This window comes from Volvox carteri (assembly GCF_000143455.1).
Source record: "Volvox carteri f. nagariensis unplaced genomic scaffold VOLCAscaffold_5, whole genome shotgun sequence".
Taxonomy (NCBI): domain Eukaryota; kingdom Viridiplantae; phylum Chlorophyta; class Chlorophyceae; order Chlamydomonadales; family Volvocaceae; genus Volvox; species Volvox carteri.
This window is the reverse complement of record NW_003307548.1, coordinates 2,522,293-2,544,413: the sequence shown is the minus strand read 5'-3', so window position 1 is coordinate 2,544,413 and position 22,121 is coordinate 2,522,293. Positions and strand designations below refer to the sequence as shown.

The 22,121-nt window shown below is 55.3% G+C and overlaps 2 protein-coding genes across 2 annotated transcripts; one reads left to right on the top strand and one right to left on the bottom strand.

The window, feature by feature from the left end:
* Window positions 1-9,053: 9,053 nt before the first annotated feature.
* Window positions 9,054-14,004, bottom strand: VOLCADRAFT_103396 (uncharacterized protein). Its single transcript, XM_002947117.1, has 8 exons — window positions 13,695-14,004; window positions 13,279-13,389; window positions 12,651-12,737; window positions 12,244-12,306; window positions 11,438-11,538; window positions 11,142-11,244; window positions 10,166-10,321; window positions 9,054-9,613 (listed from the first exon to the last, which is right to left on the bottom strand). Exons 1-8 carry the CDS (start codon window positions 13,968-13,970, stop codon window positions 9,527-9,529), a joined length of 984 nt encoding a protein of 327 aa, XP_002947163.1. The 5' UTR covers window positions 13,971-14,004; the 3' UTR covers window positions 9,054-9,526.
* A 776-nt stretch (window positions 14,005-14,780) lies between these two features.
* On the top strand, window positions 14,781-18,681 carry VOLCADRAFT_56863 (uncharacterized protein; the record flags this gene model as incomplete). The annotated part of the gene is made up of 7 exons (XM_002947255.1): window positions 14,781-14,955; window positions 15,362-15,480; window positions 15,818-15,940; window positions 16,353-16,466; window positions 17,159-17,317; window positions 17,718-17,915; window positions 18,283-18,681. Coding segments are annotated over 7 exons (1,287 nt in total), but the record flags the coding sequence as incomplete, so codon positions are not given.
* Between the last annotated feature and the right edge of the window lie 3,440 nt (window positions 18,682-22,121).

Sequence of the window (22,121 nt, the reverse complement as noted above, 5' to 3'; positions counted from 1 at the left end):
CCTGGCGGGGACTCGCGAACTANGATTGCGTTTTGGGGGTGTTGGCGACGTTGCTATGTCCGGGTACAGTGATTCGGACTGGGCAGGAGACCCAGTTACGCGGCGTTCTACGTCCGGTTACGTATTCACTCTTAATGGGGCTGCGATTAGCTGGAGCAGCCAACTTCAACGTACTGTGGCGGCTTCGTCGGTGGAGGCTGAGTACCAAGCTACAGCGGCGGCTGTTCGTGAGGCTTTGTGGCTTCGCAAGCTGATGGTTGATTTGGGCTTGCCTGAGAGCGCGGTGAAAATCCAGATAGACTCCCAGGGGGCGCTTAGCTTGGGAAACAACCCGATTACATCTGCTCGGTCGAAACACATCGACGTGCAGCATCACATAGTACGTGAGCGAGTGAATAGCGGTGAGGTGCAGTTGGAATACTGCCCTACGGAGTGGATGGTTGCGGATGTACTAACAAAGGCTCTGGGCGAGGTGAAGTTCAAACGTTGCCGAGATGCTATGGGCCTTGTGTGAAGTATGCAGATGAACTTGGTACTCGTTGGGATACGGCCCGAGGGGGCGTGTTGAGGAAACGGTCCTCTCCCAACTCGAGTGGTTGTCGACCAGGGGATTTGACCCCGGGTCTGCACCTGACTAATGGGGAAATCTTACCCCAGAACCTTATGGGGCTACCGATGCATATCCGGTAGCTAAGTGATAGACATTAGGGCACCGTCTGGACGGCGCAGTGAGATCGCGGAATGTACGTGCAGTTAGATCGCGGAATGTACGAGTTTTCCGCTAGCGCCGGTATTTAGGGCGGTGACTGCGCCTATTAGTTTATCTCACAACGATCGGTATTCCTACCAGGAATCTCCTCAAGTCCTGCCGAACGCTAACAATACTCTTTACATTACTTGTAACAGTTTATCGTGCTAAATATCTTCGCCACCGGCAATCCTTCCGGAATAACAATTAGCGTTAGCTGTCACCGTCGCCAATTCTTCAATAGCAACGGGGTGCCTGCTTCAAACCATAAATAGACTTCTGCAGCTTGCACGCAAGCGACCGGTCACTGGATGCATACCCAGGCGGTTGCTCCATCCACAACTCCTCCTTCAGCTCACCATTCAAGAATGCAGTAGACACATCTAGCTGATGCACCGTCATGTTCAGCGCTGCGGAAACTGCTAATAAAGCATGTAATGACGAACCACGAGAGGTGGGGGCAAACAACTCCCCATAATCAATCCCCTCACGTTGCTCGAAACCCTTTGCAACCAATCACGCCTTAAAACGCTCCACGCTGCCGTCATTGCTGTACTTAACCTTATAAACCCACCGACACGGCAACAAACGAGTACCAGGCGGTGGCTTCTTCAGCTCCCAAGTACTATTAGCCATCTGGGCGGCGATCTCCTCGTCCATCGCACGCCGCCAGTCGTCTGCATGTGGACTTGCCATTGCTTCCGCAAACCGAATTAGTCACGTGTAGTAGCTCATCAAGTTTGTCCTTCGCCATTTTCGATAAGGGGTAGAAATAACAAGTCGAGCGATAGCTGTCGGCGCTAGACGGGGCTCATAACCTGTTGAAGAATCGACTGCGATGGCAGCTGGCGGCGACATTTATTTCGGAAAGGAATGCCGGCGGCGAAGATATAGGGCACGATAAAAGGTTATAAGTAATGTAAAACTGTAAATTGCGTTTGGCAGGACTTTAGGAGATTCCTATTAGGAATACAGCTCGTTGAAAGTGAGAGAGAGATATAAGCGCGGTCACCGCCCTAAATACCGGCGCCAGCGGAAAACTCATGGGTTGCCCTCGTACATTCCGCGATCTCACTGCGCCGTCCTGACGGTGGCCAAATGTTGACCTCTTAACTACCGGATTTGCATCGGTAATCCCATTAGTTGAGAGATAAGTCTCCCCAAGAGTCACACACAGACCCGTGGTAAAATCCCCTGGTCGACAACCACACGAGTTGGGAGAGGACCGTTTCCTCAATAAGTGCAGGGTGATAGGTGGGCGAATCCGGTTGATTGATCCGACTAGTCCCTCCGGCCGCGTATCTCGGACGTCTCCTCGTGTTCAGGAGGGGTGGTGGGCGACTGTACGGTACTTCCGTTGGTATCGGTACATAAGGCAAGAGTTTCTATCTCTTCTTTGTACGGATCGGTATTCCTAGGTAGGAATCTTTTAAAATCCTGCCGTTCACTATTTACTTATGGACTGTAATCCTTGATCGCGACCGAGCTCCTTGCCTTCATATCTTTATCAGATTAGGAGCCCCGAACGGCGCATTGCGCTGCCTAGAGCTCGCCGGATCGATACTTACTGGCTATTGCCCAGAGAATTGGAGACCGGGACGAGGCACGGGAAGGTCCGGAGCGAGAGAGTGCCGATCACCGAGGGATGTTGGAAATTACCGACACTCATATTCCAGTGAATAGTAACCACTTCAATAGGACCCAACGGGTGTCTGGCGCTTTGCTGGTCTTAACACAACTAGGATTCCACGCCTGCTCACCAGATCGAGCTTGTCACGTTTTACGTCGGGTACATGGACGTAGACGACGCACCCAAAAAAAAGGGGACTGACGTTCGGACGTACGTTGAAGAATGCCTCATACGGCGTGACGGTTGACCCCGCAATTGGCGACACATTCCGGAGGTATTGGCTTCCGCCCACAACGACTTCGGCAGTCCGGACTCGACGAGCATAGCCCCCCGGTCTTGTCCGGAAGAGTGCAATTTGGCTGTTCTTCTGCTCCGTTCTGCTCAGGGGTGTAGCCCGCCGTAGTTCCGTGCAAAATACCCCTTGATGCGAAGTAGCTTTTCGTGCGAGTATTCACAAATTCCCCGCCACGATCTGTGCGCACCTCCTTTACCTGCCGACCAGATGCACGTTCCAGCTCCGCTTATCATCACCTCCACCTTCTGATGTGTCTCCTCTCGCTTTGCACTAGTTCACATGGATGTGTGTGGACCTATGCCTGAACCTTCGCCTAGCGGTTCGCGTTACGTGACGACTCTGCTTGACGATCATACCGGTCTGTCAGCTGTTGCGTTTACAGCGACCAAGGAGGAGATAGAAGGTGCTGGTGAGGATAGCGGAGCTGGAACGTGCGTCTGGCCGACAGGTTAAGGAGGTGCGCACGGGTCGTGGCGGGGTGTTTGTGAATACTCGCATGAAGAGCTACTTCGCATCCAGGGGTATTTTGCATGGAACTATGGTGGGTTATACTCCTGAGCAGAACGGAGCAGCTGAACGTTTACATCGCACTCTTCTGAACAAGACTAGGGCTATGCTGCGAGTCCGGACTGCCGAAGTCATTATGGGCGGAAGCGTTGGCGACAGCAAACTATCTCAGGAATGTAATGTAATGTAATGTTACAGAGTGGGAAGCTTCTGGGCCGCTTTATCACATTGTCAGTTCTAGATCATTTATCACCTTATAGCACCATCCACCACTACCACACTGTACTTCGCCATACGAACTGTAAGTCCAAGGCGGCGGATCCAGCCTTCAGGGACCCCTCCTCATCCATTCACCCGAACACCCGAAGAGACGGAGGGTTCGGCAATCGCCACCAATCCAGCGTGCGAATCTGGTCCATCAACTGTGACCTCAACTCCACATCTCAGCAGCTAGCCATAATCTCGCGCTCCCGACTAATTCGGGGGTCTCCCCAGGAATCGAACCCAGGACCTTAAACCGCTAATTGCAGTAGTGTCAACCCAGACCAGACCGGAATGTGTCGCCGACTGCTGGGTCAACTGTCACGCCGTATGAAGCTTTCTTCAACGTCCGTCCTAACGTCAGTCACCTGCGAGTTTTTGGGTGCGTCGCCTACGTCCACGTACCTGACGTAAAACGCGACAAGTTCGATCCGGTGAGCAGGCGTGGAATCCTAGTTGGATATGGGAACGGAGGGCAGTACCGCGGGCTGTACGAGGACGGCATTATTGCCGTAGTTTCTAACGTTCGCTTTGACGAGTCTAATGTCGGCCGGCGCCGTAATGCCGGGGACTCCGATTATGAGTCCGATGCCGATGAGGAGGAGGACGTTCCCACTAGTTTGCCTGGTGAGGGGTCGCTGCCTAGGGCTGGTGAAGGGATACCAGGCAGCACCGTCGGCGAGGGATCGCCGCATTGGGTGGCGAGGGGGCGCCGGCTGGGGCTGGACCTTCCAGCAGTGCGAACGGGCAAGGTAACAATCAGCCTGTTGTGGAAATGGCGGGAACTAAGTATCCAGTTAGAGAGCGTAAATGCCCTGGCGAATGGTGGCGAAACGAACCTGGTCGCACTGTCACTGGTCGCGTTAACGCTGCTTTCTCTGCTGATATTCCTGAACCTGATTCGTTTGCGGAAGCCATTTCGAGTCCACATGCAGACGACTGGCGGCGTGCGATGGACGAGGAGATCGCCGCCCAGATGGCTAATAGTACTTGGGAGCTGAAGAAGCCATCTCCCGGTGCTCGTTTGTTGCCGTGTCATTGGGTGTATAAGGTTAAGTACAACGATGACGGCAGCGTGGAGCATTTAGTTGCAAAGGGTTTCAAACAACACGAGGGGATTGATTATGGGGAGTTATTTGCCCTTACCTCTCGTGGTTCGTCATTGCGTGCTTTGTTAGCAGTTGCAGCAGCCCGGAATATGACGGTGCATCAGCTCGACGTGTCTACTGCGTTTTTAACAGCGAGTTGAAGGAGGAGTTGTGGATGCAACAACCGCCTGGGTATGAATCCAGTGACCAGTCGCTTGCGTGCAAGCTGCAGAAGTCGATTTACGGATTAAAGCAGGCACCCCGTTGCTGGTATGAGAAGCTATCTGCAGAGCTCGCTAAGCTGGGTCTTTATCCGTCTAAATCTGATCCGGCGATGTTCGTTAAGACGGACGTGCGTGGGGTTGTTATAGCGTTGGTGCACGTAGATGACACCATTGTTGCGTCGGAAGACTCGGAAATGGTCGGGGCAATTAAGGCAGCCATAGCTAAGGTCTTCAAGGTGCGTGACCTTGGAGAAGCGTAGGTGCTTTGGGGCATGGAAATTAGGAGGGAGAAGTTGGGTGAGTTAGTCAAAGCCACAGTATAGTTTATATTGAGCAGCTGTTGGAGCATCATATGATGGTTGACGCTCGGGCTTTAGGTACACACCTACAGGGGACCGAGAGGAGCTGCTGGAATCCCACGGAGTATAGGGCTTTGGTGGGGGAGTTGAACTACCTAGCGACGAACACGCGGCCTGACATTTGTATGCATTGAGCGTTTTGTCCCGGCATATGGCCGCACCCACGAAGAGTGCTATGAACTTGGCAACTGGCGTTCTGCGTTACCTGGTGGGTACTCGCGAACTAGGATTGCGTTTTGGGGGTGTTAGCGACGTTGCTATGTCCGGGTATAGTGATTCTGACTGGGCAGGAGACCCAGTTACGCGGCGTTCTACTTCCGGTTACGTATTCACTCTTAATGGGGCTGCGATTAGCTGGAGCAGCCAACTTCAACGTACTGTGGCGGCTTCGTCGGTGGAGGCCGAGTATCAAGCGACAGCGGCAGCTGTTCGTGAGGCTTTGTGGCTTCACAAGCTGATGGTTGATTTGGGTTTGCCTGAGAGCGCTGTCAAGATCCAAATAGATTCCCAGGGGGCGCTTAGCTTAGGAAATAACCCGATTACGTCTGCTCGGTCGAAACACATCGACGTACATCACATAGTGCGTGAGAGGGTGAATAGCGGTGAGGTGCAGTTGGAATACTGCCCTACGGAGTGGATGGTTGTGACAATCGGGGAGACTTACCCAAGAACTTAATGGGACGACCGATGCATATCCGGTAGTTAATTGTCTCCCTGAAGGGGAAATTTGGGCACCGTCAGGACGGCGCAGCGAGATTGTGGAATGTACGAGGGCGACCCATGAGTTTTCCGCTGGCGCCGGCATTTAGGGTGGTGACCGCGCATGTTTCTCTCTCTTCTCACACAGAGTGGTATTCCTTACAGGAATCTCCAAAAGTCCTGCCGATCGCAACTATTACAATTATACTTTATTTGTAACATCTTTATCGTGCTCCATATCTTCGCCGGCATTCCTCTTCCGGAGTAACAGTCAGCACCAGTTGCCACCGCCGTCAATTTTCCAACACTTCTCGTTGACCTTTTGTATGCCAGGCTAAAACTGAGTGGTGTACCCAGCGTGCTATTGTGAGTTGGGATACATCCCATGGGGGCGGTCCGGTCCCAACTCATATAGTTGTTGATGTTGTTACAGGGTGGTTAAGCTTCACCAGTGGCCTCCTTCCCGAGGCAATTCCCTGCTCTCCCCTGCTAGAGGGGCACCCTAAGCCATTCACCCCATCCGACTTCAGAGTGTACTCTTTGAGTTTGGCAACTCACCACCAGCATCCAACCAAATCTAGCGGATCAACGGCGCCTCAATTTAGTTCCTGGTCAGCTCGCAAGTTGATTTTATCACGTCCTACACCGTCCACAAGATGGGGGGCCACCTCCCATTTCACCACCTCTCAAACACCCGAGAGGTCGGCAGGCGGATTTGAACCCGGGTCGACCGGGAGCAGAAGTCAGGCCTTAACCTCTGCCAGCCGCCTGCCGTTGTTGTTGTTTCAGTGTGGTACAGCTTCACCAGTGGCCTCCTTCCCGAGGTAATTCCCTGCTCTCCTCTGCTAGAGGGGCACCCTAAGCCATTCACCCCATCCGACTTCAGAGTGTACTCTTTGAGTTCGGCAACTCACCACCAGCATCCAACCAAATCTAGCGGATCAACGGCGCCTCAACTTAGTTCCTGGTCAGCTCGCAAGTTGGCAAGGGGATTGACCCCGGGCCTTTGTGTGACAATTGGGTAAACTAACCCCTGTGCCCTATCGGGCATTGCTACCTGTGGTATATGGTGGGCAGTTAGCGCCGTCAGGACAGCACGGCGAGATCGTGGAATGCACGATGTAAATCCATGAGTTTTCCGCTGGTGCCGATATTTAGGGCGGTGGCCGTGGCTCTCTCTCAATCTAACGTGGAGCGGTATTCCTTCTAGGAATCTCCTCAAGTACTGCCGATCGCTACTATAATTTATAACTTTATATTAAAACCCTTTAAAACCCTAAAACCCTAACGATTAATTACAATGCTTTTAACGTGTCATATCGTGTCCTATCTCTTCACCGGCATTCCCAATTTTAAGTAACAGTCAGCGCCAGCTGCACCGCCGTCGATTCAACAGCCCTAACCTGCCCCTGTAGCTGGGTTGCTGCTCGGAGGCAGCACCTGCCGACTTCCATGGCGGATAGCGCCGCTAGGGTGATAACATCCCAGGGCCCTGTTCGCACCCGGGTGGCGCTTGGGCAAGCCAGAGCTGTTGCAGGGTGGTGGTGGCCCCTATTGTTGATGTTGATGTTGTTACAGGGTGTTACAGGGTCACCAGTGGCCACCTTCCCGGGGCATTTCCCTGCTCTCCCCTGCTCGAGGGGCACCCTATTCTATTCACCCCATCCGACTTCAGAGTGTACTCTTTGAGTTTGACAACTCACCACCAGCATCCAACCAAATCTAGCGGATCAATGGCGCGTCAAATTAGTTCCTGGTCAGCTCGCAAGTTGATTTTAATATGTCCTACATCGTCCACAAGATGGGGGGCCACCTCCCATTTCACCACCTCTCAAACACTCGAGAGGTCGGCAGGCGGATTTGAACCCGGATACTCCGGGAGGAAAAGTCAGGCATTAACCTCTGCCAGCCGCCTGCCTGATGTTGTCTGTGTGTGTGGCAGGTGCCTGTCGATCTGCTCCTGTACGGCGCGTGTGCAGCCATGGTGGGCAGGGTCCGCCGGCGGCGCCCCCATAGGTCCCACACCCACATGGCTCAGTGGGCACCCAGGCGAGGTGGGTGCTGCCAGGTAGGGCCACGCCATCCACCGCAAGACGCATATGGTCTCCTTGTTCTCATTCTCCCAGCATACCCCATGCCACAAGCGTGCCAGAGTTGCCTGAAAGCGGCTAAGCTCGGCAGCTGGGTCAGGCCGACCCTGGGTCTCGGGCATGTTCAGGGCCTCATGCATGAAGTCGATCATCAGGTGTATTCACCGCTAGTTGGCATGTCCGCTAGTTGGCATGTCACCGCTAGTTGGCATGTAGCTGTGCCGCTTGACTGACCGTTAGGCACAGTGTCCATCCCTCCGAGCGGCACAGTGTCCATCCCTCTGAGGAGGCGCCACCCCAGGCGCCTGATGATCATGGTCATCACTTGTGTGCAGTCTGGCAGTGTCGTTGCTGGTGCTGGTGGTTGCTGCTGGGGCCCCTGCTCTACTTGTTGCTGCTGTCGCAGCCTGATCTCCACCACATGTGCTGCCTCCAGCCAGGCCGGGCTGATGTTGCTGTGCAGGGCTCCAAGAGCCGCAAGGGTGGTGTCCTTGTCCTGCAGCTGGGTGGGAACTGTGGCTGGGTCCTCACGGGTGCCCACGAGTGCCAGGCTGCTTCCTGGAGGGTGGTGGCTTGGCCATTGTTTGCCGCTTCCCACACCTGTACCAGGTCCCCCACCGTGCGCAGTTTCCTGCATGGTGTCAGTGCCGCGTGGTATGCTTTTCAGGCCTGGTCGACGGCTGGGGCCCTCGGTGTTTGCATTATTGGCCGCATTGGGCATCAGTGGGTTGCCCCATACTCACCGGGTTCCAGCGGGGTTCTGCCAATGTCCTCCAATGGCGGCAGGTGTCCCGGTGCCCCCACGGCCCCGCTGATGTCTGCGGGAAGGTCTCTGCCGCCAAGCCCCGTAGCCTGGGCGGTTGTCAGAGCATGGCTGGAATGTTGCTGATCCTGTTATTAACGATATTGCTGATGCGTGTGTCTTTTATTGTGTATGTGAGGTTGCTGTAGTATTCTGGGCATTACACGGGATCTGCATCCACCGATCAGTACTTTTCTGAAGTCGTGGTATAACAGTTGTGCAGGGTTCCTCTCATCGACCGTGTTTTGGCCGATCAGGGATTTTCTTTGTCGTCTGGCTTCGCCACTGCTGGGTCTCCCTGTGTGTAAACGTCCTCACAGAAAAACACTATGTGTAATTGACCGATGGATAATCTGCCTTCAGTTACACCAGCCCTTAACACGAGAGCCAACAGCATGACTTACAAGCTACGGACAGGTATCGTCTATTCTCTATCCTTGCCCACGAAATAAACACTGAGAGCCCAGTAAGCCTTTAAGTGAAGGCATTAGCCATGCAAATTTCGGTCGGAACATGACCTGCTTTATTTCACAGCCCCTCATTTAAGTAATGAAATGAAAGTCTTGCATCACACTATTTAAATTCTTCAAAGACAACGCTTACAGGAGGAAGGGGAACCAAAGCTTATCAGCAGTATATATTCGTTTTATCATCAAAAATTCAGTCCGCTCTGCGGCAAGACACATAAAGCCCCTTTGACGACCCTTTCTTCCCCCCCAAAGTATTATCACATATCCGACCTCTCCGCTGAAGCATGAAAGCTAAGCCATGTGCCCACTTAGGGTCATTGGTCAAGCAAGGCCATTCTTTCATGCGGAGAGGTTCAGTTTTGCTGCTGAACCTTGCTGGCCGCTGCGAGCTCCTTAAACACAGCCTTTGCTCGGCTTTCCACTTCCTTCAGGTACTCAGCCTGTGAGGAAAGGATGGGCAGGGCAACGTAACTGACATACACAACATTCAGTATCGCAGCACATCGACTCTACTGCAATTTGCGGTTTCAGGTCCCGGGTTTGATTCCTGGCTAGGCCCCGGACATTGTCGGGAGCGTGACATTATGGCTAGTTGCTGAGATGAGGAGTTGAAGTCACAGTTGATGGACCGACATTCGCACGCTGGATTGGCGGCGACTCCTGAAGCCTCTGCCTCTATGGATGTTCGGGTGAAAGGATGAGGAATTCTAGACGGCAGAATCAACCGCCTTGGACTTGCAGTTCGTATGGCGTAGTACAGAGAGGTAATGGAGAATGTACTGTATAGTGTTCAATCCTATATGACAATCTAAATGTGTGTAAATGGCCCAGAAGCCTCCCACTCTGTCACAATGTTTCTGAAAAAAACATTATGCTTCTTTGCACCTTCTTTGCCAGTCCCTTGGCACCGAAACAGAGCAAAAACAACAAGGTAGAAATTTGTACGACACGCAACACCAGCTATACACCATCTTCATATCCCAACGTCCCACCTGGACCCGTTGTGCATATGAGCCGCTTTGCAAGCCCAGCACCACGCCCTCCATGCGCCGCTGCAGGGCCTCCATAAAGGATGCCTCACTGATAGCTCCCTCCGCAGCCAGGGAGCGTATCAGGGAGTACCACTGCCGCTCCTCAGAATACAGCAACTGGCGGTAACATGCGGGAAGTCAAATGTGTGCACACAGGCATGCACACATGGCCAACAAGATTATTTGTTAAAACGGCTCCATGTTCCATTCTCCAGGGAGATCCCAGCCATCAAGCCAACTGCAGAGCACCTGACTGGCGCTTCATTGTAGCGGCTATTCACTGCCACAGCACCCGGTGGCAGTACACACATGCATACACACATATAAGGCAGGTGGCTGGCAGAAGTTAAGGCCTGACTTCTGCTCCCGGAGTGTCCTGGTTCAAATCCACCTGCCGACCTCTCGGTGTGTGAGGGGTGTTGATTTGGGAGGTGGGCCCCCATCTTGTGGACGGTGTAGGACGTGATCATATCAACTTGCAAGCTGACCAGGAACTAAGTTGTGGCGCCTTTGATCCCCTAGATTTGGTTGGATGCTGGTGGTGAGTTGCTGAACCCAACGAATACATTCTGAAATCGGATGGGGTGAATGGATTAGGGTGCCCCTCTCGCAGGGGAGAGCAGGAAACTGCCTCGGGAAAGGGGGCCGCTGGTGAAGCTATACCACCCTGTAACATCATACACACACGCGTGCCTGCAACGAACTGACATGACACGCATTTTTTTAATGTTCTAATCTCCTTTGCAGCTTTTCAATCATATATTTCTTCCTGGTTGCCTTGTGCGTGTCTTGCTGTTATGTGTCTCTCATGCATTTTCCTTTTCCCTTCCCGGGGAATTAGTGCCACTGCTTGCCCAGCTCGCTCACTGGCCCGTTCAGATGTAATCTCCACCCTCCGGGCCGCGAGGAGACAACACGGTTGCCAACACGGACACACCTTGTTTAGTGCGCCGTCAACGCCCTGCGTCTCCGGTGAGCGCAGTTCCCGTGCTGCATAGAGCTGCAGCACCAGCTGCAGCAGCTGCACCATGCCGTCGAACCTGCCGGCCAAACACCCGCCAGGCGGGTGGGGGGCACAGCGTGGGAAGAATCAATAAGCATGGTAGCCTTCAAACCTAAATGGTAGAGGCAAGTAAGGCGCCTCGTCATGCCGTGTACATCTGAAACATAGTGCTACAAATGCCGTGACAATCTAAAGCTCCGGTGGACAGCCCAGCTGGATGCACTACCTACCCATCCTCCGAGCTCTTCTTAATCCAGGCAAACGCGTTTGAGAGCAGCGCCTCATCCAGCCGACTGGAGTGGCGCTCCAGCGCATCCCGCACTCGCTGAACCTGTTGGTGTGCGGCGCAGGGACAACCACTCGGTGTGGAGAGGAGATGGGCAGGGCAGATGGTGCGGTCTGGTCTGGTGACACTACTGCAATATGCAGTTTAAGGTCCTAGGTTCGATTCCTGGACAGACCCCCGACATTGTCGGGAGCGTGAGATTATGGCTAGCTGCTGAGGTGTGGAGTTGAGGTCACAGTTGATGGACCGAGATTCGCGCGCTGGATTTGTGGCGATTGCTGGACCCCCTGTTTCTCTGGCGGATGTTCGGGTGACTGGATGAGGAGTAATCCTAGTAGGCAGGATCAACCGCCTTGGACTTACAGTTCGTATGGCGTAGTACGGTGTGGTAGTGGTGGATGGTGCTGTATGGTGATAAATTGTAAAAATGACAATGTGTTCAAGTGGCCCAGAAGCCTCCCACTCTGTAACAACAACATAGATGGTGCAGCATGCATGATGGTGCAGTCATGCTCGGGAAACAGGAATGTGAGGAAGCCGGCCAGGATGATGTACAGTATTGTGAGGGAATTCCGCGCGATACCCTCTTACTGCTTCAGACAGGAACGAACTAGTAGAAAGAGGGGGGTCTTGCAAAACCCCATCAAAGATCAGAGGTGGTGGATCTTCCCTGCGTAACTCTTCTATCTCATCGTGGGGTGCAAGAGATGAGATGCTCTGTGCAGGTGAGATGCCTACTCCGCATCACACCTGCTCAGCCGTAAGCGGCAGGTACCACTCGCCCTTTTCGTCCGCTGCAGCAACCAGGATGTCCTGAGGGAGGTGCGCACGGGGAGGGAGGAGCGATAACCGTCGTCATGAGAGGCGGGCGACGTTTGTACGACCACAGCACGATCACAGAAGGATCTAGAAGGCTGTATTTCGAATGTCCACAGAATGAATTCTGGTTGTCAGCGCTCGATGGCCGAACTGTGACGGTGGATAATAACCGGGGAAAGAGGCAGCGCGTTCAATACGTCTTCAAATTCATAGCACCTGGTGCAATGCCCCGTGGAACGGAACGTTCCCTATCCCATGTATGTATGTCCGATATGCCCAATTTGTTTACCAGTCCCACCGACAAGGACACCGATGCCGTACATGTCAGTCCAGCTGACCTGCAACACTTTACCGCTGTCCTCTAGCTGCTGCTCCGTACGCCGCCGTACGGCATCCACGAGGACCATGACGCTGTTCGCTACAGCCTGCATTGCAATAACACAACATACCGAACCCAGCGGTGTCTCTCACCAGGTAAAGACCGTCGGTGGGATGGATTCTCTCGGGCAGATTGGCAACCCCTTCCCCCGCATGACCTCGAAGAACACTATCTCTCTCGCCTCGCCACTTCCTTCTGTTCTGCCCGTTGCTGTTCGTTTGCATTTGGTTCTGAAATGTTCGCCCACTTCTATCCAGTTCTACTTCACTCCGGTGGGTGCGCGGGAGTCAGCGCTGGTCATCACCATCACCATGAAGATTCGTTAATACGATAAGTGCCATCCGGCCAGCTCTGAGTCCGTTCATCCGCTCATTTCCTCCCCGCAGCCCCGACCCCAACCCCCAACCCGCTCTCAACGGAGCCAACGTCATTGCATAGCGCTACCATATCCAACCGATACGGCACTCAAGGTGTGCTCCGCCAGGCACCTGCGAGGTTGGGCCCCTAACCCGGAAGGCACACATGCCAAACCCCTGTCCCATTCCCTTGCAGCTCCATGCGCGGTTGCGGCGGCCCCTGGTCCCCACCTGTAGGCGCTCTCTGTCATCTTTGGTCGCGGCGGTGTCATTCCGGGTGGCGATGCGCATCCAGAACTTGGTGTCTATGGCAATGATGTGCTCCGCAACCAGCTGAGCCATCTGGTGGCGGACAGGAGCACAAGCCATAACCCACAATGAGTGCAGTTGACTCGCGGGGAAAGAGATTGGACTGCTATGAGATACCCACTGCGAGTGATCCACTGCCTTCACCCCCCCGCCATCCCCGGGGCATCAATCCGTCTGGCAGATGTCTGCCAACCCAAGTGCTTGGTTCACTAAGACACCCTTGCCGGGTGTCCGCGAACCACTGTGGCGACTTCCACTTGGTGTGTATCCAGTGTCTCGGACGAGGGGTAAAAGGCGCAACAGTTCAACCAGTAAAAACCTCGTCCTTGCGGATGTACCTGCTGCTGCGACTTGGCGCTCAGCAGCTGATCAATGAGATCATCTAGGGCAGCCGTTTCCTTGAGAGAGCCGCCAAGATCAGATCGTGCGTAAACAAGCCGCGGCGAAGAGCGCTGTACCCCATTCGGTGCGACCCGTCGCGGCGAAGCAACCCGTATAATGACCACTGATGATTTTGCAGTCGCTTTACAAAAGTTGAATGCACGTACATGTTGAACAGATGCGCGGCGACCAGCCGGGTTCTGGCAAGCTTGAGACCTCAGGGAAGACGACATTTTCCCTAGATGTCAAATTTTGCTTAAATGTACGTTAGGAATGTATTTATTTATTTTAGGTACAGACATGCATACATATTGCATGTCTGCGGATGGCCGTGCAGTATGGCCGCCCATGAATTTTTTTTGGGGAATCACGTGCTTGCTGTAAGCAAAATGCTCAATTGATGCAACGTATGCATCATTATGATAAAGGCTTTTGGAGTGTTGTCCAATATTCTTAAACTACCTCCCAGGCCACGTTGAGAACCCCGTTTGCGCTCTTCAATAATAACATGCACGAGCTTGGTGTGTATGACCTCTCAATGGGTAGATAGCTAGAATCAAGGAAGGATACAATTTTGAAACTGCCAAGCTAGCCACAACATGGATGATGGCTTGGGCGAGGATGCCGCAGCAGCTAATGACTCGCTGGCGTCTGGTCTAGCGGATGAATTGAGCAGGAGATTGACGAACAGTGACCCGGCAAGCCCTCATCTTAGGCTGGTGTAATGCTTTGTGCGGGAAACTTTTCTTACGCCTTCACGTCCGCACGGTTGGGTTGCGCAGGTCCCACCGCCGCCCCAAACAGAGAATGGCGATTTGGCAAAGCAGCTTCCTCGTATTCTTTGCGAGGTGCGTTTCTGCGTGATGGCTACGGTTATGTTTTTCCCAGGGTCTTTTCCGGTACTTGGTGGGCGAAAAGGGGAGACAGTGACTATGCTTGCCTAGGTGAAAAGTCCATATGCTTTGTTCACAGGCTGCATATGTCCGCAGGAACGACATGACGCGACAGCAGACGATGCCGACCTCCGGTCTGTCGATCATGGGCTGGTGTCGAAATGGCGACAGAAGGAGAAGCTCAAAACGACGAGCGTGGCGCTCGTGCTATGTCTCAATATTGGTGTCGACCCACCGGATGTGATAAAAATATCGCCTTGTGCACGGCTGGAGTGCTGGGTGGACCCCATGTCTGCACAGCCGGCAAAAGCCCTAGAACACATTGGTGAGCTTCACTACGGGTTGTTGATACGTAGGGACAACTGTGGGAACGAGGAGAGCTGCTGGGGGAACTTACGGACACGCGTTGTGGGTAAAGTGTGACGGGGTTTCCGGACGGCAGCGGCCTCTGGACTTCCGGCAGGCTCGGCTCATGTGCATCGTTCCTATAGTTCCTGCTCCTCGAAAGCGATATGTCGTCAGCACGTGACACTTATCTTCTAGCAAGTTATCCATCGCCGTGGTGAATGGAATGGAGCCTTAGGCATTGCAATTGTACAGGCATGGCATATATCATCGACGTTCGCACCCGGTTTCGAGGCTGGCTGCTGCTGTTATATGCGAGCATACCCGGAAACTCCACGTGGTGTCTTTAGAGACTCTCTCCTATGTATATCACGTGGCCCGTCCAGGCAAAAACCTGCAGGCACAATACGAACGCTGGCAACCGCGGGCTAAGTACAAGATGCACCTGGACCCCACCGTGGAGGACGTGAAGAAGCTGTGCCTGAGCTGCAGGAGAAACGCGAAGGTGCCTTACTGCGCCACTTGCGGTGACTATGGGGGCAACTGCAACTCGGAGCGCACAAGGGGGGCCTTGGGTTGAATGTTGATAGCGCTAAGGGTAGTAGTTGGGTATCCCGGTGGTGGTGTGTCGGTCACACCTGCGTCGCGCTGTGCATTACTGAGCAGGAGTGATATTAGCGGAGCGTGGAGGTGCGCAGAAGGCGACGCGATGCCTAAGTGCTAATGGGCATGCGTGGTCAATTATTATCTTCGCTGTGCTCTTACTACTACACATCGTTCCACTACGCTACACACCCCACCTGTGTCGCGCTGTGCAACCCCCATTGCGGCGCCTCTCGTAGAACGAACGCGTGCTGTTCCACTACAATGGACACGGCGTGCCCCGGCCGACGGCGAACGGAGAGATTTGGGTTTTCAACAGCCGCTACACCCAGTACATACCACTGTCCATTTACGAGCTGCAGGTGGGGGTTCCTGGGTGCCCATGCGCCTGAGGAGTTGAGCCATACTTGGAATGCTGGGAACCGGTAGTCACTACTGGGTGCTATTAGGAGCGTCTAGGGCGTTGGGCTATTGGCTTATGACACATTGAAAGAGCCGCCGGACGCCTATGCGGTAGCCATCAGTGCGCGCACGCTTTGCAATGTCAAGAGGTGATGGAGTGCCTAGCCCTTATTTCGTGCTGAACGTGCGAGCGCTGTACAGGAGTGGCGTCAGCTTCACAACACTGTTTGCATGCCTGCATGGTCCCATCATTGGATTCATAACTGTATCCGTTACTGGATCTAACCCTGGTTAGCTTGGGTGCGAAGTCCTTACCTGCAGCTGTGCACTTCACTCGGTGACCATGCGTGCCCTTATGTGTGCCCGAATCAGAGCTGGCTGGGGACGCCCAGCATTTACGTGCTGGACTGCTCTGCGGCCGGACTCATCATCAACGCCATCCGCCAGCTCATGGACCAGCGGAGCAATGACGCGCTCAGGGGCATGGTGGGTGTGACCTTGGTGGGCGGTGGGAACCAGAGGGTTACCAGAGGGAACGGCACCGAACTGACAGAGGGAGGGTCAAGGGTCTCATGTAGCGACCAAGGCTTTTGCGCACGTGCTGATTGTATTGTACAGATAGATGCAACCCTTCAGGGCTATGTATGTATGTTGTTACAGGGTGGTATAGCTTCATTAGCGGCCCCCTTTCCCGAGGCAGTTCCCTGCTCTCCCCTGCGAGAGGCGCACCCTAATCCGTTCACCCCATCCGGCTTCAGAATGTATTAGTTGGGTTCAGCAACTCACCACCAGCATCCAATCAAATCTAGCGGATCAACGGCGCCTCAACTTAGTTCCTGGTCAGCTCGCAAGTTGATATAATCACGTCCTACACTGTCCACAAGATGGGGGGCCACCTCCCAATTCAACACCCGAGGGGTCGGCAGGCGGATTTGAACCCGGACACTCCGGGAGCAGAAGTCAGGCCTTAACCTCTGCCATCACCTGCCTAATGTATGTATGTATGTGTGCATACATAGCCGTAGCTACGTACTGTAAGCGGGATGTTCGCGGATACCCCCGGGACACACGTGCTTGTTCTTTGTGAGCAGGGCCTCATGTCTTACGTGCGTTCCTTACCGGGCCCTACTGCCTTAACTCTCGTTGGGAACACCCACACGGGTGGTGGCGTCGTGCAGGCCGGGATGTACGCCGGGGCCGGGGCGGGCAGCTCCGGGGCTCCTGACCACCTCAAGGAGATCATCGTGTTGGGTGCGTGCGGAGCCGGTGAGCAGCTGCCGCAAAACCCGGACCTCCCGGCGGACGTGTTCACGGCATGCCTCACCACGCCAATTAAGGTAGTCAGGGCAGTTGGGCCGCAACCGGAGTCGCCACCCGCGCAGCTACTACTGGTGCATCGCCTTCAATAAAACGCACCGATTCATGTGTCTGGTCTGGGAGGATGAGGCTTATGGCGCGGGGATTTGAGTTGGGAGGGCCCCTCCCTCCCTCCCAGGAGGGCGGTCTAGTGGTTTACCCCTTCTTCGGCTTCTTCAGATCCCCCGGATAACTCATCCCGGGTGGTATCCTGCTACCGCAGCAGAAGTGCGTCCCAGACCCACAGTGCGGTACCTGTGGGTTTGCCGGCCGTTCGGCTGTAAGGCCGTGTTGCCGTGCTGGGTTGAGGAGTGAAGCATGCGACCCGATGTCCCCGTCATTGTGCGCCCCGATGCCTGACTGCCCCGACGGCTGCTGCAGGTGGCTCTGCGCTGGTTCTGCTCTCGCAGCCTGATGCGGCATGACGGGCTGACGAAAGACCTGACCGACAGGATTCCGGGCAAGCAGACGGACCGGAAAACGCCCCTGGGCGAACTGAACTGGATCTTCACAGCAATCACGGATACGATTGCGTGGAATGTACTGCCGCGGCCGCTGTTCCAAAAGCTGTTCCGCTCGGTGCGCTCAGGGCAGGGCAGGGTTGGGTTGGATTAGGTTTGGTTTTGGAGGAGAGACTTCCGGAACTATTTGGGTTCGTTTCCTCCCCATGGTTAGCCGAGTGCACGCCTGTCAGAAGGGTTGAGCAGGAGGGGGAGTAATGACATGACACTTGATGATGTGCGACATGCGCCGGACGGACCAGCATCAGCCCGATGGACCCGACAGCGCAAGTGCCCCAGCTATGATCTGAATGTCGCCATAAGTATGTCCATACGCTTTTACAGCACCAATTGTACTGTACCTTTCCCGCTTGCCCTGTGCGTCCCTCCACTTCTCTCATGGTCCACATCTCATGTGGGTGGGTACTTCGGCCCTAACCCCGTAGGACCTGCTGGTAGCGTCCCTGTTCCGCAATTTCCTGCTGGCGGAGCGCATCATGACAGCGGCGGGATGCACGCCGGTGTCGTACCCGCGGCTGCCGCCGACGCACCAGCACCCCATGTGGCAGGCTTGGGACTTGGCAGCGGAGATGTGCCTGGTGCAGCTGCCGACACTGTCAAGCGATCAGCAGGCAGAGTTTACACCGTCGAGTGAGTGTTGGCAGCTGTCACGGGGGGAGTCGTATTGGCGCTGTAATAGCAGCGGTGTATGCAGCTGTTGGGTCGGGGAGCGCTGGGGTTGCCGCTGTCCCGCCATGACTGGGATAGTAGTAAGATGCCGTAAAACGACGGGTAATACGGGAATTACAGGGTGTCGTTATGACGAACCTGGTCATTGGTTTTAGTTGCGTGTGGAGGTGTTTGTGGTGTGCATCTAATCTCCTGTTTCGCATCCCCATGCATTGACGAATTGTATGTATTCCTGCCGCCTCCACGACGGACTCCCCTGCAGCCTTCTTTTCCGAGCAGCTCACAGCCTTCGAGCTGTGGCTTGCTCACGGCTCGCGGGACAAGAAGCCGCCCGAGCAGCTCCCTATTGTGCTGCAGGTGGGGCGCGGTGGGTGTGCGGGAACTGCAGGCCGGGGAGGAGCGTGGCCATAGCGGGTTCCAATGATGTCAGGCGGGCGGGCTGACAAATCCCATGCCAGTCTCCGCCCGCCCCTGCCTCCTGCTTAATTACAAGACTTGACTGCTATATGACCGCCCTATGCGTGTGTATCATGGCAGCCCATCCGGGTCAGCACCACCACGACTGCAAAGGACCTCATGGTGGATACGGCGAGGATTGATTCCGTTAGTCTGCTAGGCATTAATCTTAGTGTACCCACCCCTCTTGGCAGACCTTCCTCCTTCGTTCCCCCAAACACCTCAAAGTCTGAAGTTGCATCGTACCCACCTCTCTCAGGTGTTGCTGAGCCAGGTTCACCGGCTGCGAGCGCTTGTCCTGCTGGGTCGCTTCCTGGACATGGGCCCTTGGGCAGTGGAGCTGGCTCTGTCGGTGGGCATCTTTCCCTACGTGCTGAAGCTGCTGCAGACCACCAGCTCCGACCTGCGCTCCACGCTGGTGTTCATCTGGGCCAAGGTGCTGGCTCTGGACCGCAGCTGCCAGGTGCGGCAGGGAGGGCACCACAAGGGGGGACTGAGGGGCCACCACACAGCTCAAATGCAGATACGAACGTGCGCAGGATGGCGCTGCCTTGTTTGTCATTGGCGGTGATGGGCCAGAGTGAGTCCAGCTAGCGGCTGCTGCTGCTACGGCTACCAGGCACAGCTGGTGTAGTCGCACAGACGTGAAAAAGTAGTACCGACACTTGGCGGTCGTGGTGTGCTGACCAGCCCCTGTGTCGAACAAACCGTCGTAGCAGCACTACTAGTTGCAAGTGTTAGGTTGCCTCCTTTGATTGCGAGGTAGCCGGAAGTGTAGTGTAGACTTGGACCTTTCACCATTCGCGGCAGCATTCACCTTCGATGCGGTACGGTAACGCTGCTACGTGTTGAAGTGAAAGTTAGCAACAATGTCTCTCGTGTTCGATAACCTCTCGCCCGCAGGCTGACCTGGTCAAAGACGGCGGCCATCTGTATTTTATCCGCTACTTGGACAGCGTTGATGGACACATTGACCTCTACTCGCGCGCACAGGCGGCCTTCGTGCTGTCCGTCATCTGTGACGGCCATCCAAAGGCACGTTGTGTTCAATGGCCTGGGGTTGGGTGAACTTCGTACCTGCATAACGGACCGTATGAACCGGGGTGGTGACGGGCGTCCGATTTCCTGCCAACGGAAATTGGTGGGAAACTGTACAGCCGTGCAGAACAGACTGACACACGGGCACATGGTGAAGGGCAATGATGGGGGCAACGAAGGGACCACAACACTTTTGGGAGCTTAAATGAAGCCTGCCTGCCCCTGCCCTTGCCGTTGCTCCCTGTCTTTTCCATGTACCTCATACCGCCAGCAGGGCCAGGCCTTATGTGCGCACAGCCAGCTGCTGGCAGTGCTGCTGCGGTGGCTTCGCTCCCTGGCGCCCGTCAACATCACGTACGGACCTCCGGGCCACCCGCTGCTGCTGAGGTGGCTCTGCCTCAGCATCGGAAAGCTATGCGAGGACATCCCGGAGGTGGGTGAGGTGAAGCGGGGTGGTGGACTGAGAGCCGTACTGGAGCGAGGGGAGGCGGGTAGGGTGTTTTACTAAGCATGGAAACTTGAGGGACTGCTTTCCTCAATATGCCGCGCAAGTATTTGGAGTGTGTGAGCGCGAGGTGTAACGTAGACGGAACGGTAATGCGTTTGGTGCCGTACCCCTCAACAACCCCGCTTAACCTATCCGCTCTGCTTCTCTATGCCCCTTGTTGTGGCGGTGTGGGTGCTCCTGCGCTTCTTGGCACTGCAGTTTTCGTTGCACGCTATTCGCGAGGGGGCTGCGGACATTCTGGTGCAGCTGCTCACCAGCCCACTGCCTGAGATCCGCGCGGCTGCCATCTTCGGTTTGGCCTGCCTCATACACAGCTGCCCGGATCCCAATGACCCGAGCCACCCCGCGCATGCGGCCACCTGCCACCTGCTCCCGGGCGGCAGTATCCACCTGACTGACCATGGCCTGACGCTGACTCCCTCGGAGGACCGGCTGCCCGCGGAGCGACTCATTGCGGGGGCGGTCACACAGGTGAGCGTGTCCCCCGCACCGCCTGCCTGTGGTGGCCATGTGTCGAACCGACAGTGACGGGTCCATGCTGCTTTCCGCCAAGTAGGCTTCAAATAGTATTGCGGTTGTGCAGTAACAGTCGGACGTAGTGAAACGGACGCTGCTGTTTAAATATGAGCCCTAACCTAATCTCTAATGGCCTCTGGCCTGTATTTTTCGAATGCCCCTTTAATGTCAGGTGGTTTATGACCCAGCTGTGTTGGTCCGCGCCGAGCTGGCAGTCCTGTTCGCGCGGTTCGTGCGGGGTCACGGCGCCGCAGTGCGGGAGGCCATGGCCGTCCAGCAGCGGCGGCTCGAGGAGGCCGTGGCCCAGGTGAGCAGCACGTGCGTAGGGTGTTAAAACGTCTGAAGCATCAGAGGTTCCCTCTCAGGACAGCTGAAAGAGTCGCCCTGGTGGTTGCGCGCCACCATGTCTTTTGTGTGGCCGTTGTACGCTTCTGAGGTCTTGGTCCCACTGGCACTGGCTCAGGGCTAAACACTCCGTTCCTTACGGTTTCTTCCTTTGAAGGCACGCGCTGCGGCGGGGCTATCTGGCGATGATGGCAGTAGTAGCTACCGGCCGCGATCAAGCCCTGGCCAGGGGCAGGACGGTAAGCAACCAGCTGCAGCTGAAAGGCACCTCTGTTCGTGATCGTCGGTCAAAGGGCGTGCAGGCGCGTGCGCTACGTGCGACATTTTTACCATGAGGGGCTGTGAGGGTTCCAGCTCTGTTCTTACACTGCGTACAGCTTCCATATGGCTTCCAGTGTCTGAATTCGCTTTGCCTTTTTAGCGGTCGGCATGCTGCTTCAGATTGGTCGCCTTAGCCGTTGCGGTCCCCAGGGCGCCAGGGGGTTTCCAAACTGCTTCATGCATGTGGGCCTTACACGTTGCAATACCCGTTGTGGTACGCAGCTGGAGCTGTGGGCCCCAGGGAGGCGTGGGGGGGAACCCAAGGAGGGGCCGCGGCAGGAGGCGGCGGAGTGCACCGTAGTCCGCAGTCGGCAATGCCAGGAGGCCCGGGCGGGGTTGGGTCAGTGGGGCCGCAGGATGGCGCGGGCTCGGTGCCGGCACAGCAGCAACAGCAGCAGCAAGTGCTGTACT